This window comes from Myotis yumanensis, unplaced genomic scaffold, assembly GCF_028538775.1.
Source record: "Myotis yumanensis isolate MYYU_CA2020_CCGP unplaced genomic scaffold, mMyoYum1.0.hap1 SCAF_12, whole genome shotgun sequence".
NCBI lineage: Eukaryota > Metazoa > Chordata > Mammalia > Chiroptera > Vespertilionidae > Myotis > Myotis yumanensis.
In genome coordinates this window covers 57,839,128-57,856,259 of record NW_027223763.1, presented here as the reverse complement: position 1 = coordinate 57,856,259, position 17,132 = coordinate 57,839,128, and the positions used below count along the sequence as shown (strand labels likewise).

The window sequence follows — 17,132 nt, the reverse complement described above, 5'->3', positions numbered from 1 at the left end:
GTGTGCGCGCGGAGCCCGCAGCCTGCCCTTTCTGCGTCCCCGGGACAGGGCGCCTCGGGTCGGCCGAGTGCCGTCCGCAGAGGTGGCCGGTCCTCCCCCGCGGGCGCCCGCGGAGGCGGCAGTCCCCTTCCGTCTCTGCAGCGCCAGGCCCGCGGCCCAGACCCGGGGAAGGGGAAGGAAGCCCTCGCCGCAAGCCGGCGTCTTGGCCGGCTCCAAACACGCCGCCACCAAAAACTTTTTTTTCCCCCCTCCCAGCTGCGCGCAACTTTTTGCCTTTTCGCCCAGCACGTTCTCGTCCCGACTTTCTGTTCCCCGGGGTTCCCTTGGCTTCCCTCGCCGTCTCCCCAGCGCGGGGGTTGGGGTTGGGGGTGGGGGGCGCGGAGGAGGAAGAGGAAAAGGGGGAAAGAGCCACGACGGCTCGGGAGGAGGAACTGGGCAAAGGGGACGGCGGCGGGCGAGCGCCCGAAAAGGAAAGCGCCGCGGCGGGTCGGGTGGCTGCAGTCGGAATAAAGTTCGCGCCCTTTCCTCGGCGTCCGCAGCCGCCCCTCCCCGCCTCTGCTCGCTCCCTTTTGACAGCTGGGCGCTCGCGGCCACCTCCACGTCCACGCCCGCACCCCCCGGGGGCGCCCAAGTTGTTTTCCATCCCCAGAAAGAGCCGGGTGGGAAAGTTACCAGGCGGGAGGGAGAAACATACACGCTCCTTCGCGAAACCCCCAGACACCCGAGGACAAACAACAGCAAAACCAACCCGACTTTATTGTGCAAAAAGGGAAGCAACATTGTAGTCGCGACAACTCCGCGGAGGGGAGACTCTCGCTGGTGGGGCTGGCGAATCCGCCCTAAGTCACCTCGCCCGGCCCCCTCCCGCCATCCCCCCCCCCCTCGCCCCCCCCGCAGCAGCCCCCTCCCGCGACGGCCCGTTCCTTTTTCTTTCTTTTTTTTTTTTTGTCCTGTGGAGCCGGGGGAGCGCCGCAGGCTCCGACTCGGGGAGCGAGGGCGACCGGGGCGCGTGTGTAAATCAGTCACCTGAGCGCCGAGGGGCCGCGGCGAGGGCGCGCGCGGGCGGGCGGGCGGGGAGAGGCGGAGGCGGCGAGCGCGGCGGCCGGAGGAAGCCGGGAGGGGGAGGGAAAGAAAGGCCGAGACGGAGGAGCGAGCGGCGGCCGAGGGGCTGGTCCAGGCGCGGCCGCTAAGAGGAGACCAAGAGGCGGGGGCTGCACTTGACAACCAGCATGCGGAGATGGTAAGAAGTTTCCACCCTCCTTTCCTTTCTATTCGAGACTTCGGGAGCGGTGAGCCCCCGGCCGCCCGGGGGGCCGTGTTTTCTCCAAGTCCGGCGGGGAGAGGGTGGAGGGGGTGCTGAGGGGGGCGGGCAGGGGAAGGGAGCCCCAGTCCAACCTGGCCCCTGCTGTGCCCCTGAAATCCCCTCTAAACTTGGCCCAAGTTTGCGAGGAGAGTTCCAGGTGGGAGGGAGTGCGAGGGGCGCTGGGAACGTCGCCCCCTCTCGCGGCTGCCGGGGAAAGGTGAGCGGCAGGCTCCTGGGAGTTGGGGACGGGCCGGGGGGGCCGGGCCGGGGGAGGCGGGGGATGAATGGAGCGCTGGAAGGAGCCGGGGCGGAGAGGAAAGCTTTGGAGAGAACGGGAACTTTTGAAACTTGCCCGCGAGTGAGGGACGGGCTGCGGGGCGTGGGCGCCGGGGCGCGCTGGTGCGCCGCGCGGGGAAGGCGGACGCGGCCACCGAGTCCCCCGCACCTTAGCCGTGCCCTCCCCTCGCCCTCTCGTTGGGGGGGAGAAAAACTTCCCTTTGCAAATGAAATTGTAGGAAGTGCTCCTGGAGGTTGTAGGAAGAATGTGCAAAGCGCAGGCAAGAAAAGGAACCCCAGAGAGGGAGAGATTTCGAGGTGCAGTTTCTGGAGGAGCCGATGTGCTTTACTTACACGTGGACCGCAGGGTGGCATTTGGGGCCCGGAGAGGGGGCAGAATAATAATAATAATACTCCCCCCCCCCCAAAAAAAACCTAGATGTAATCCCCTGTGAAGTGAGGTTGAGATTAAAAAAATAAAGAAGTTCCAAGTGCAAGTGGCGGCGGCGAAGGGAAGGCTGCGGAGCGAGATGCCAGCACAGCCCGGCTGCGCTGGAAGCGGCTGCGGTCGGCGAGGCAGGGCGCAGTCGGTTCGCCCGCGGACGGGGACGGGCGCTCGGTCCGCTCTCGGGGAAGCGATTTGTGAGGAATGGGGCTGGACCACTCCCTGCCTTTTAGTTTGCTTCCACCCAGTGCTGCTGCTGCTGTTGCCCCCGCTGGGGAATCCCACAAGCTGCTCCGCATGTAGATGGCATATGTAAGGAAAAGGCAGGTAGCGGGTTGGCATTTCCCCCCTCTTCCCTTCCCCTTGGTGTGACATCCCTTGTTTCAGTGATCAAAGTCAAGACCGGAGGGTAGGCGATGCGACTGTCAAATGCAGGCACACAGGCAAACATAGCGTGCGCCCAGGACTGTGGTTACAGTAACGCTGACAGAAATTAAAGTGGTTTTGAAAGCAGCGTGCGATTTATGGTGCTTCCCAGTTACCCTAGAGTCAGGCTGTTGAGGAAGGGATGTACAAAAGACATCACAAGACAATCCCGTGTGCCCAGGATTACAGTGGCAGAAAGTGGCCTATTTCATTATTTTTTTATGTACTTCGTGGACAGTTACAATGGTTGGAACCTGTGTTTAAGTGGAGGCGTCAAAACAGAATATTAAATATATCTGTTTAGCGCGTGAGAGTTTTTTCTTTTTCTTCTAGCGGCATTGAACACAAGAACACTGTAAAAGCCGGTTGTAGGTATTCTTTTTCTTCCCTTTTCCCTTAGCCTGGTTGCTAGTTGTCTGCACATCTATTTCCGAATACTGGTCACTTTGAACAGTGACTAAACCCGTTTGTCACCCGCTGCTTTGTGTTCTGCAGTTTCAGAGGTGACTGTGCACACACATGCGTGCTTTTAGTGGGGGAATTTATTTCTTAGGTAGTGTGTCTGATCTGAGGACGTAACTCACGGGGAGTGAGAGCTTGTACCAGCTAATAGCACTTCCTTTACCCTTTGGAATCACCCCCAAAATCTCTTAGGAACCTTTCTAGGGTATCTGTGTTTTATTTGTAGCGGTTTCATTTAAAGTGTTCAGCCTTAATGAAGTTCTCAGTTGTAGCTACTCTTCTGTTCCCAGAGAGCAGAGTATTTAAAATCCAGATTGCTAATCACTTTACCAAAGGTTCTGGAGTGTCTTCACCTGGGGGAAGTGAGGCTGAGCCTGACTGTGAGAATCTTGTGAGAAAAGTTCGAAACTGACTTTTTTTTTTTTTTTTTTTTTTTTACTCCTTGAGCATTTTAAGTTGGGAGTTGTTTGCTTATTGAACTTGGGGGGGAAAAAAAGCAACCTTGGGATTTTAAAACATACATATTAAGAAAATATTAGTAGCAGTTATACATTCCGAATACTCATTCTCTCCCCTCCCCCCTTTTACCTGAAATGTTAAGATGTCTGTCAGGCAGGGATGTGTGATTACAAAAAGAAGCAGACAAAAGCAGAGCTGACTGTTGCTGTATTAAAATGTAAGTGTTACAGTTTGAGTTTTCAAGTGAGAGTTTTTGAGTTCAGTGCTTTACATAACATTTTGTCCTAATCTTGCTTGCTGTCAGGGATGTTTCATGGTTGTGCAATTGCTGCAGTCAAGAATGCCAATTTGCATTCCAGGAGTGTCATTTGATTACTTTTATCTGCACAGCTCCAAGACCGGCCCAGACCTCTCGTTTCATCTTGCCATGTCACGAGTCAATGCTGTGTCGTCTTTTCAAAAATCTGCCTGATTTAGACAAGAAAGAAAAGTACTTTCATGTTGCAGCCGCAGTCCCCTGCTAACTTGTCAGCAGCAGGATATGATTCACTTGGGCCCAGAAGAATGGAACAGAGAGGCGGGTTAGGCGGTTCAATAAAGCCCATGGACAGGTAGTGTGTGACATCCCCAGAGAGCTGCAGTTAATGAAGAACAGGTCTGCTTAGTTCTCCACACGCTGACCTGGTGCTGTCCCCACAGTTTTCTCATTTGATCTTTCCCAGCAAATTGATCTTTTCTTGTATTTTTTTGCCTTCCAAGTTAGTCCTTGTGGGACTGAAATTAGCAGAGCAACTTAAGTTGGATAATACAGCTGTTCAGAAAAGAAGAAATTGGACACTGGCTCAAAAAGGGGCGGGGGTTGGGAGGCGGAGGGAGCTGTTCTTTTTGTTGTTCCTGGGAATGTGTCTTCTATTAAGGGAGTCCAAAATAGGTGATGACTTGAAGTTAGTGGTCCCCTTTATTTTTAATTTTACAGTTAAGGTTCCACACCATTTTAAATATTCCTTAAGTATTTGAAAGATGGTCCTAGTGAGTATGAGGAGTTCGATTTAGCATTTTTCATACTCACTTGTTTGAAAAGATTGGCCAGTGGACTGTGTGGCTTTTATGGCTATTGTAAGACAGACTAAATATCAATGGCATTTTTCAACTATATTATTTATAGTCTTCTAAATAACTACAATCCCGAAGTGTCCAATACTGAATAGCAGAAAAGATTAAACAATAAAAAAGTCATTACCAGTGTTGTATATAAATATGGCACATGGAAGTGTTTTCTACAAATTACCATGAGCATCTTTGTTTCCCATAAGCCCCACAGATACATTCTTAATAAAAATTAATTTTTTTTTGATCCTGCATTTAAATGTAGGTTTTTAGAACTGAGACCAGATCACAAGTTTGAATTTGGTATGGATGTTAATATATGTTGTTACTTGTTTTTTGAGATTAAAATTGATTTTAGCAAGATGGGTAAATCTAAGTTGGGAATGTAGAGATAGTTTAAAACAGGTTAAGGTTTTATTACAGAATTTTGTGTATAAAGCGTAGGTTGGAGGCAATTAATAGATTCTCAACTTGAGGTGGATATAAGGAGCAGTGTTTTCTGAATTCCTGTGCAGATGGTCTCATTTACCATCTACATCTTTACAAGAAACAGTTGAAAACATTCCTTGTAGAAGGGGAGGCAGCCTTTTCAAATCTTTCCTGCTGGATGGAAATTACATAGGGTCATTGGTTAGTAAACTCCATTCTGAAGAGCTAGAGGGAGCCTCATGATTTTATTGGACATATTTAAGGTAAAAAAAAAAATCACTCTGGCAATCAGAAGGTTGTAGAAAAAGTACATTAAGAATATTGGCATACTGGCGTAGTGTTTAGGTTTGGAGGGGCTATTGTAGGTTTGGTGTTTAGTTTTTTTTGTTTTTTTTTTTTTAAAGCTGTGACAGAAGCAACAGAACTTCCTGTAAGAAAAGTGATCAAGTAGTCTGCTAAGATTTCTAAGTTCTACCTTTTAGGTTATTTGAAGATCAAGCAAAATGCAACCAAATATATTTTAAGTCTGATTTGGTTTGCTAAGGTCTGTTTATCGTTTTGTTAACTGAAGGAGTTCTCCTGTTAGGAGGCCAACCTTCCAAGTTCTATTAAATGTAACTTCCTTCCAAGTTACTGAGGAAGGGGATGGATACCTTCTTTCAGTTCACTTAAAGACAACCTCCTTTCTGTAAATAATGATTTTGAAGTAGTTCTACACACAACTGCCGTACTCTGGAGAGAAATCTCCTATAAGATAAATGCTTCATGGTATAAACATAAATAGTAAACTATTTATATTATGAATCAATAAATATGTTAAATTTAAAGAAATAGAACTCAAGTGGTATTAAGTTCAGTATTTGTTGTTTAATTTCACAGTCTTCCCACTAAAATTGGTGATATATTTATATTCAAGAGTCATTGACCATAATTGTTCTTTAATATGTATATACTAGTTTTTAGTAGCCTTACTTTGGACAAACTTATTTGCCATTTAAGTAAATAATATAATCCAGTGAGATAAACTACCCAGATTTGCCTTTTTTTCATCTCTTGAACAGTAGCTCTCATTATATTGCTAGCCAATAAAAGTCTTTATTTGTTGCTTATTAGAACCCTCAGTACACTCAAGAGTTCAGCTATAATTTAATTTGGCTGTTCAAAGAGGCTCCCTTGTTTTAAAACATGTTCTCAGTATGCTTTTACCATTTATTGTAAACCTATATTCTAACTCATGTCTATGCATAGGAACGATTTTACAGATAGGTCATTTTTAAGGTTTGCCATAGAAGAGTTATAACTTTTTTTTCTTTAAAAAAAAAAAGTCTACCTAACAAAGTCATTATTTTTCTTTTTGCTTTATGTTTCCTGATCATCTGGAGCATTTTTCCCCCCTTGGTGATTTAAATAATCTTGCTATTATAATTTAAAATCAATTTCCCAAGGAAGACAACCTTCCATTAAGGTATAGTTCAGAAGGGCACTCACAAACCAAATGTAATAATTAAGAATTCTACTTGAGGACATTTCACTTTGCAGTCACTTGAAATTACAAAAAGTTTGCCTTGCACTTCACACATTGCTAGCATACAGATTCCGTTTCCTTACAGTAAACTGCTGGGAAGTTTTGCATTGAGTGGAAGGAAGATGGCTTGAGAGTTTTGGTGATATTTGTAACAAATCACGTTCACCAAAGACTAGAATTTGACTGTGAAACTCTAAAATGAGTATCAGGAATCCTTCCATAAGGAAGGCAGAATGTGGAACTGCTACATGAGTCACTGCATGTGTATCTTACCAGTGGGAATTGCATCAAACCAGCCCTCTAGATACAGTATTTAATAGTTATCAAAATTTATAGTATTGTCTTGGAACTTGTGGTTCGTGAGTTCATAGTCCCTGTTTTTTGTGTGTGTGTGTGTTTAGTACAGAGATGTAACAACCCACACAAAACATTTTTTCTCTTATTATGACCTTACATTTGCCAAAGTGCCCCATGCTGAAATTCCTTTTCAGTATCTTTTTTTTTTCCTAGTCCGAAGCCAGACGTGTACCCAGACACAAAAGCCTCTGTGTATAGCAAGCTGTTTTAAATATTGTGACTCGACGATGTGCTGTCCTTTCTCTGCTTGAGCCAAGCATCTCTGCTCAGTGTCTGTGGATTACCAAGCTCCTTCTTTATTGTACCTCTTGTCAGCTATTCCTATTCATTTAACCTTTCATTAGTGTCTGTGCAGCTTCACTGTCTAGAAAGGCAGGGAAAAACCAAAAGGCCCCACTGTCACAGTTATTAGATTTCTCCGTTACATCCCAGCAACCATAAAGAAGTGAGAGTCGGCACTATTGTCGTGCACGCCGCTGTCCTGGGGTGCAGCTCTTCTGTGCATGTCAAGGACATGTGCCACATGTTGATATGCATCCCAGGGATAAATGCACAACATGGGGGATAGGCCGGCACTGGCAGTAATGAGCTTTGTAGGAGTTATTGCAAAGACCAACAGTTTGTGAAGGAATTTCGCTTAACAGGCCAAGGAGATAGACAGAGTTGAGGGCTGCCAAGGTTTGCCGGTGCGGAGCTTGTCAGTCACATTGTTTTCATCTAAACTTCATTTGAGGGGAAAATTGAATACTTTTGACAGCATTGAAAAGTCTTATTTTCATTTTTAATCTTTCAGAGGAGAAAAGTGTTATTTTCTGGTGGCTATTTAGTGTACTAGAACAATTTTTATATGACCTGAATCATTTATATAATTTATCTTAGTTCTTACATATCTAGGAAAGAATTGCGATACTTCGTCGATGCCAAGTATATATTTAAAATATGTATAAAAATAATGTGGCCTATTAATTTTCCTATGCTACTCTTTTCCCCTTTGGATTTCCCTCTGCTGTTAATGATTTGATTATTTAGAAATGCATTGGCCTTGCTGCCTCGATGTAAAGGAAAAAATACAGTGATCATTGGGTCATTTTCAAATAATAATAAAGACGAATATTTGTGATTTTTGGATTGGAAGATATTACTTCAACATCTTGAAAGATTCAGAGAGTTACTTTTTAAGAACTCTCGAAACATTTGAATAGAAAATGGTAAATTACAACACCTTCATCTCTCTCTACCCAAAAGTTTATTATTTGTTTTTTAACTAGGAAAACTTTGTTACCAAGAGTGGATAAAAAATATTTTGGTCTTTCTAATTTAAATAATTCTTGTCAGTTTTCCAAGCTCTCTGGGGGCTCGCCAATAACTTTGCAAACATATTCATGATTTATTACCAATCCTTATAAAGTTATTTGTAATTTTTACTTGACCCTACCTTTTTTTTAAAAAGCCACGTTTCACTTTTTAATAGTTGTATTTGATGCTTTCTCTGGTAAGCTTTTTATGGTGTCTTGTGACTGTTTTAAAGGGCTTAATTGTCTTTGTTTCAGGGAAGAGAGATGAGCTATTTTTCATACTCCTTCCCTCAGGTGGCATGCTCCTTTCCAGTGAAACATATATTCAGTAATTGACAGCTCAGTGCCTAGCCAGCCTAGGGCCATGCTCCAGTCTCTTGACCACTGGGTGGGAGTTCTGTGTTCATTGTTTTAACATGAATTTTCCTTGATCATTTGAGGTGACCAGGTGGCTTTCCTCCAGACAAGACAAGGGTATGTTAACTTTCTCCCTTCTAGTAGTCCTGTTTCCATTCATTATGGTTTGTGTTGGGTGAAGTAGAAGAGGAAAGAGGGACTTGTGAGCTATAATTTTAGCCACCACTCCCTCCCCCGCCTCTCCCCCCCCCCCCCAAAAAAAAATAAAAACAAAAACAAAACAACTTAGAAAATAGGCCAGAGCCATGTGGTAATTAAAGAGAAAGGGATCCATGCAGTAGCTACTCTCTTTGGGAATCCTAAAACTCTCCATGCAGCCAGTATCTCGGTGCAGCTGGCTGACTGGATGCACCATTGTCCACTCAGAGTGAGAAGAGCCCTGGGACCCGGTTTGCAGACAGACCCCATGCTATTCCATCTAGAACCCCCCTTTCGTCATTTGTAAAACAAGTGAGTTTGGTCATTTCGAATGTTCTTTCCAATTTTATGTGACAGGACTATACTGTCTCAGCACCTTAATATTTTTAATAGTTAGATTGAGATATAATTCATATGCTGTGTAATTCACCCATTTAAAATATACAATTAATAATATAACATTCTATGGATATATCACCTTTGATTTATCCATTCATCCATTGGTGGAAATTTGGGTTATTTTCACCTTCTGGTTATTATGAATAACTAGATGCCCAGTGCACGAATTCATGCACAGGTGGGGTCCCACTGGCCTGGCCCCAATCAGGGCAGATCGAGGCCGGGTCTGTCGGGAGGAGGAGGAGACAGCGGGAGGTTGGCCAGCTGGCCCTGATCAGACCGATCAGGGCCAGATCGGCTGAGGGGAGGGGCTGAGGGTGATTGGCCAGCGGGCCACACCCCCGATCGGGATGAGTGGCCGATTTGGGTGGGGCCAGCCATGGAGAGGGGCTGTGGGTGGTGGGGCCGGCCAGCCCTGCCCCTGAATGGGGTGGAGGGGGCCGATTGGGGGCCAGTGGCCTGGGGGAGGGGCCATGGGTGGTTGGCTGGCTGGCCCTGCCCCTGATTTGAGTGGGGGGCTGATCGGGGATGGAGCTGACTGAGGGTAGGGGCTCTGGGCTGATCGAGGTGGTGGGGGCCCATCAGGGGTGGGGCTGGCCCAGGGGAGGGGCTGCAGGAGGTTGGCCGCCTGGCCCCGCCCCCTATTGGAGTAGAGGGGGCAATCAGGGGTGGGGCTGGCCAGGGGGAGGGGCTGTGGGCCAATTGGGGTGATGGAGGCCCACTGGGTGCGGGGCTGGCTGGTGGGGAGGGGCTGCGGGCTGATTGGGGTGAGAGAGACTGATCAGGGTGGGGTTGGCTGGGGTTAGGGGCGGGAGGTTCGGTGGGGGGGGGGGGGGGGGGGAGGCAATCCGGCCAGTTTGCTGGCCTCAGTGGGCGCCATAGCGACCAGTTGTTCTGGTTGTTAGACATTCCGGCAGCTGGCTTTTTATATATATAGATGAATAATGCTGCTGTGAACTTGTGTGTACAAGTGTTTTGTTCTCATTTCTGTTGGGTCCATACCTAGGAGTGGAATTCCCAAGTCATATGGCAACTTATCTTTAATCTTTTGAGAGAGTGCCAAATCACTTTTACTAAGCAGCTGCACCATTTTACATTCCCACCAACAGTATGTGAGTTTTCTAATCTCTCTGCATCCACTTCAGACTTGGTGTTGTCTGTCTCTTAATTTTAATCCTCCTAGTGGTTGTGAAGTGGTTTTGCTTTGCATTTTCCTGATGGCTAATGTTAAGCATCTTTTCATATGCTTATTGGCCATTTGTATATCTTCTCTGCCCAGCAGAAAAATATCTGTTAAATCCTTTAGCCATTTTTAAAAAATATATATTTTTTATTGATTTCAGAGAGGAAGGGAGAGGGAGAGAGAGATAGAAACATCAGTGATGACCAAGAATCATTGATCGGCTGCCTCCTGCATGACCCCCCCCCCCCCCCCCCCCGAGATTGAGCCTGCAACCCCGGGTATGTGCCCTGACCGGGAATCTAACCATGACCTCCTGGTTCATAGGTTGACATTCAACCACTGAGCCATACCTGGCTGGGCCCTTTAGCCATTTTTTTTTTTTTTTAATTTAAATTATATGTCTTTTCATTGTTGAGTTGTAAAAGCTCTTTATATATTTTGGACACAAGTCCTTTATTAGACAGAAGATTTACAAATATTTTCTTCCATTCTGTGGGTTGTCTTTTTACTTTTTTGTTGGTGTTCTATGAAGCATAGAAGCTTTAGATTTTGACAAAATCCAACTTACTGATGTTTTTTTTTTGAAGATTTTGAAATTGATTTTTAGAGAGGAAGGGAGAGGTAAAGAGAGAGAAACATCCATCAGCTGCCTCCTTCATACCCCCTATTGGGGGTCCAGCTGCAACCCAGGCATGTGCCCTGACCAGTAATCAAACTGGCAAACTTTCAGTGCACAGGGAGGATGCCCAACCAGCTGAGCTACACTGTCCAGGGCTTAATTTTTTATTTTGTTGTTTGTGCTTCTGGTACATGAAGAAACCATTGTCTAAACCAAGGTCATGCTGACTGATCCCTGTATTTTCTTTCAAGAGTCTTATAGTTTTGCTCTTACATTTAAACCTTTGACCCTTTTTGGTTAACTTTTGTATAATTTGAAGTAGGGGTCTAACTTCATTCCAGTTGTTCCCAGCAACATTTGTTGAAAGACTGTTCTTTCCCCCTTTGAATTACTATGGCACCTTTGTGGAGAATCATATGACCATAGGTATAAGGCAGAGGTCCTCAAACTTTTTAAACAGGGGGCCAGTTCACTGTCCCTCAGACATTCCACACATGCGCACTGCGGGCCCGGGATGAGTCGGCTGCTAAGCAGGACAGGCAGCGGCGGCAAAAACACCCGGTGGGCCGGATAAATGTTTTTGGTGGGCTGCATGTGGCCCGAGGGCCGTAGTTTGAGGACCCCTGGACACGTTTATTTCTGGATTGCTTATTTGGTTCCATTCAGCTACATGACTATCCTTGTGCAAATACCACACTGTCTTGATTACTGTAGCTTTGCATTAAGTTTGCAACTGAGAAATGTGAGTCTTCTAATTCCATTCCTTTTTTTAAAGATTATTTTAGCTATTCTTGGTTCCTTAGCAGTTTACTTAAACATTTTTTTTTTTATTGTGGTAAAACACATTGTATATAATAAAGAGGCAATATGCAAATTAACCCTCACACCCTCACAAGATGGCTGCCTACAGCCAGGTCGGCAGTGGGGTTGGTGAGGTCAACCAAACAACTGAACAGTAGGCTGTGTGGGGTGACCAGGCCGGCAGAGGGGCCATGAGGGGTGACCAGGCCTGTGGGGGTGGGGCAGTTGGAGGCAACCAGGCCAGCAGGGGAAGCAGTTGGGGGCGACCAGGCCGGCGGGGGGGGGGGGGGGGCGTAGTTCGGGGCGACCAGGCCAGTGGGGGGTTGCAGTTGGGGGTGACCAGGCCGGCAGGGGAAGCAGTTGGGGGCGACCAGGCCGGCGGGGGGGGGGGGGGCGTAGTTAGGGGCGACCAGGCCAGCAGGGAGAGGGCATTTGGGGGCAACCTGGCTGGCAGCAGGGGCAGTTAGGGGTGATCAGGCCGACATGCAGTGGCAGTGAGGGGCAATCAGGCTGGCAGGGGTGGCAGTTAGGGGTGACCAGGCAGGTCGGCAGATGAGCAATTAGGAGCCAGTGGTCCAGGATTGTGAAAGGGATGTCCCAGGGATTGGGCCTAAACCGGCAGTCGGACATCCCCCGAGGGGTCCCGCATTGGAGAGGGTGCAGGCTGGGCTGAGGGGACCCTCCCCCTCCCCACTGGCCTGGTCACCGGGCCTCTAGTACAAAATAAAACCCTGGCTCAGTTGGTTAGAGCGTTGTCACATACACCAAAAGCTTGTGAATTCGATTCCCAGTAAGGATACATGCTTAGGTTGTGGATTCAATCCCTGGTTGGCATGCATATGGGAGGCAACTGATCGATGATTCTCACATCAGTTTCTCTCTCCCCTCTTCCTCTCTCTCTCTAAAATCAATAAAAAAAAAACAACCCACACACAACATAAAAATTGAACAACTTAACTGTTTTTAAGGTATAGTAGCATTAACTGTCTTGTGCAACAGATCTCTAGAACTTTTTCATCCTGTGGAATTGAAACTTTGTTGAACAACAAATCCCCTTTTTTCTCTCTCCACAGCCCACGGCAACCACCATTCTATTTTCTAAGAGTTTGATTATCTTAAATGGTTAATGTAAGTGGGATCATGTAGTATTTGTCCTTCTGTAAATGACTCATTTCATTTAGCATCATATTCTCAAGGTTCACCTATGCTGTAACAGGTGACAGGATTTCCGTCTTTTTTAAGGCTTACAGTTTTTCCACATTTTCTTTCTTTTTTTAAAATATATTTTATTGATTTTTTACAGAGAGGAAGGGAGAGAGATAGAGAGTTAGAAACATCGATGAGAGAGAAACATCGATCAGCTGCCTCCTGCACATCTCCTACTGGGGATATGCCCACAACCAAGGTACATGCCCTTGACCGGAATCGAACCTGGGACCTTTCAGTCCACAGGGCGACGCTTTATCCACTGAGCCAAACCGGTTTTGGCTTTCCACATTTTCTTGACCCATTCATCTGTAGATGGACATTTAGGTTGAGTCTGCCTCTTGGCTATTGTGAATAATGCTGCAGAACATAGATGTGCAAATAACTTCAATTTCTGCTTCCAATTCTTTTGGATATATATATCTGGAAATGGGTTGCTGGATCCTACAGTAGTTTTATTTTTAACTGAAGAAACTTCACGCTATTGTACATAGCTGCTGCCCATTTTACAGTCTCACCAACAGTGCACCAAGGGTTCCAATTTCTTCACATCCTTGCCAGCTCTTACTATCTTTGTCTTTTTTTTTTTTAAAATAGTGGCCTTTCTAATGAGTCTGAGGTGATTTCTCATTGTGGTTTTGATTTGTATTTCCCTGGTGGTTAGTGATGTTGAACATCATTTCTTTCATATGCTTATTGGCCATTTGTATGTGTTCTGTGGAGAAATGTCTATTCAAGATTTTTGTCATTTTATTGGAGTTTTTTAAATTGTTGAGTTGTATTTTGATATATTCTGGATATCAACCCATTATCAGAATTATGATTTGCAACCATACAGTAGGTTGCTTTTACACGTTTGATTTTTTCCTTTACTATACGGAAGTTTTTTAAGTAGTCTCATTTGTCTGTTCTTTTGTTGTTGTTGTCCTTATCAGTTTTCTTTTAAAACATATTTACCTGATCCTAAAAGAGGAAAGACTGCATTCAGACAGTACATCTATTATTTGGGTACTATTGTAGCTCTTGGTGGTACTACAGAAATATGTCATGTGGTAGCCAAAAGACTATGGCTGTTAGTTCCCTGTGAAACACCCTGGTTTTACTTTGATGTTTTTTAATTATCACTGCACTTTAAAAAAATTCTAGTTGTTCTGTATAAGAGAGACAGTTCATGCCCGGGAGGGTGGAATTAAGTACCTAGAAATAATTGTTTTTGGTTGTATAAATATGTCAAAGCAAAGGAAGAAAAAAGTTATGATTGTGAAAATTTCTCTTCCTGGACATTTGGTAGTAACTAGAAAAACACCAAAAGTCATTAAAACTAAAAATTGTAGGATTTCAAACCCAAACTAACTAGTCCAGTTGAATTCTAAATAAATACCATATTCACATCTAGCATGGCACATTTGGAAACATGAGCTTATTTTGAAGTTTACCTGACAAAATTTGTAATTAAAATACCTCATTTTAAAATTTAGAGACACTGGAGAGCAAATGAAAGGTAACCTAATTTGGCAGCAGCCATGTTGTGTCATTGTTGAATTAAAAAAAAAATTATTCCCTTAAAGATCTAATTTCTCTTTATTCATGGTAGTAAAAACCTCTATTTCCATCCAAACTAATTGCTTTTCTGGTATTCTGATGGACTAGTCTTGCTTTACTTCATTGTCTATTTTTGTTCTTTGCCAGTTGTTTTTTAAAATATATTTTAAAAAATATTTAAAACAGATTTATCTGGTCCTAAAAGAGGAAAGACTGCATTCAGACAGTCTTTCCTCTTTTAGGATCAGATAAATTTTTAAAATATATTTAAAAAATATATTTTATTGGTTTTTTACAGAGAGAAAGGGAGAGAGAGGGATAGAGAGTTAGAAACATCGATGAGAGAGAAACATCGATCAGCTGCCTCCTGCACACCTCCTACTGGGGATGTGCCTGCAACTAAGGAACATGCCCTTGGCTGGAATCGAACCTGGGACCCTTCAATCTGCAGGCCGATGCTCTATCCACTGAGCCAAACCGGTTAGGGCTTAACATGTTTTGACATGTGCACATATGTATATAGAATCACAAAATTGTTTTTGCTGTTCTTGGTATCTTGCATAGTTTGAGGACATAAAGAGGCAATTAATTAGACCAATAAAGCCATACAGAGAAAGTCCACTCAGTTCTCTGGCCTGTGGTATGTAATCCCCCTGTAATACACATTTCACTCTCTAGTGGGTTAGGGAAGTTTATCCTGTCAGCATACCTGTTAGGGGTGCTGGTGGAAGGAAGCACAGTGTGTTCAGGAGTTTGCTCTCATTCAGAATGGTGATTGGAAACAAAACACTGTATTTGTTTGAATTGGTTTTGACAGACCAAAACATTAATTTTGCTTCAGAGGACATTAACTTGAAATGATATTACCAAATAAATATTTTTAAACCCAGAACTTCTGCCAGGTGTTGAGCCATATTTTTCAGCCTGTCGCTATCTCTGGTAAGAAATAGTTTGACACAAGGGACTTGTGTTTGTTCATTGGATTTTGTAGCTTCACTGTGTCCCTCAACAGCAACCAGTCACTGACATGACATTTTTTGTGTACAGAGTACAACGATAATTAGAGCTAATGAAATGAAAGTGTGTGTGTGTGTGTGTGTGTGTGTGTGTGGAAGTATCCATGAGAAACTGATAGTTTACAACTTTCTTGTGGAAGGCAGGATAGTATAGTTTAGTGAAATTTTATTTTGGGGTGGAAAGGAATGGTGTAACACTTATATTTTCATACTGCAGTAAGTAATACCTGGTATGTTGTTTTTTTTTCTAGTTTGAGATGTATGCATGGATGGCATGGATGTTTATTGAGAGTATCACAACGTTTTACTAATATCAAATTGTATTTCTGAAATGGAGATATGCCTGGGTAATAAATAAAAACAGCCAGCAAGTAAATAGTTGATCACTATATGTAGAATAACTTGCTGTAGATTTGCATGAAACAACATTAGGCAGTAGTGTAGTGATTTGGTAAAAATAAAAAAAGATGCTTTTAAAATTTTTTCAGGTTTTTGTGTTCAAGCTGTACATTTGGGATAGGCTTGGGAGTTCAGTCGTCTTCATATCTCACAGCCTAACACACTTTTATTTTCAAATATAACAATAGGCGTTTGAGTTTCTGAGACACATGACGACACTCTGTTAGCTGTTGTAAGTATTACAGATGAAGCAGAAGCTATAACCCTAACACCAAGGAGCACAAAATTCATTGGCAGGAAGATATTCATTATATTAAAAAGAATAACCATAGTCTAGAGCAGCCGTGGGCAAACTACGGCCCATTTGAAATGAATAAAACTAAAAAAAAAAAGACCGTACCCTTTTATGTAATGATGTTTACTTTGAATTTATATTAGTTCACACAAACACTCCATCCATGCTTTTGTTCCGGTCCTTCGGTCCAGTTTAAGAACCCATTGTGGCCCTCGAGTCAAAAAGTTTGCCCACCCCTGGGCTAGAGTCTGTCTCTGGTCTTCATTTGCTTAGAAATCTAGTTTTGTCAGTACACCTTTGAAAGAGTTCAGTATTCACTGACAGAGAGGTGGAGAATACACACACACACACCTGCAAGCATGGTGTGTGACCATGTATATGTCTGCATACCATATTAGTCTGCATACTCACATACTTGTATTGGCATGCTTAGCACATTTTCTCCTTTGCAGCCAAATTATAATCAAAATGTGGCTCATTGCTTTAAGAGTTTGGGAGTTAAGCAGAGAGTATTAGGGATGGAAGTGGAAGGGTAAGGGCCTCTTCACAATATAGGGAAAATGTTACCAGTGGCCTGTATTATTCACAAAGTATACTTTGGACTGTGTCCGGAAGAGCATTGACAAAATGTACCTCCCCTTGCTTTATTTCTGCTTCCATTCCCTTTTCTGATTGACAAATGCTTTTTTCTCTAAATATGTTAATATTCTCAAGCAGATACTCTCAACTGTCCTGGGAGCTACTTGTTAAGGTGACTTTGACTCCGTTTGGTTTTTTATGGACCTAATGCAGATGGCAGTTTCATTTCACTCATTTTAAATTTCTTGGGAGATACTTCATGGGACTACCTTACATGTAATTATTTTGTATAGGGATGGGCAAGACTGGTGGGAGGCCATAGGATAAGACAAGAGTTGTCTAGAGGGAAAAAAAAAGATTTTGCTCGTTTATTGGCCTTACACATAGGTGTAATAAACTGCAACCTAGAAGTCAATAGGGATGTTGTTTGTGTGTACTTAATCTCTGAATCTCT

At 44.2% G+C, this 17,132-nt stretch overlaps 1 protein-coding gene across 7 annotated transcripts in view; it reads left to right on the top strand.

The window, feature by feature from the left end:
- Positions 1 to 1,134: 1,134 nt before the first annotated feature.
- The window catches only part of BNC2 (basonuclin zinc finger protein 2), a 430,106-nt gene continuing 414,108 nt past the window's right edge, over positions 1,135 to 17,132 (top strand). For all 7 annotated transcript variants that reach the window (XM_070431715.1, XM_070431714.1, XM_070431713.1 and 4 more), the window contains exon 1: positions 1,135 to 1,240. In XM_070431715.1, coding sequence (XP_070287816.1) covers positions 1,238 to 1,240 — 3 coding nt within the window. In that variant the 5' untranslated portion in view covers positions 1,135 to 1,237. The remainder of the gene's footprint in view (positions 1,241 to 17,132) is intronic.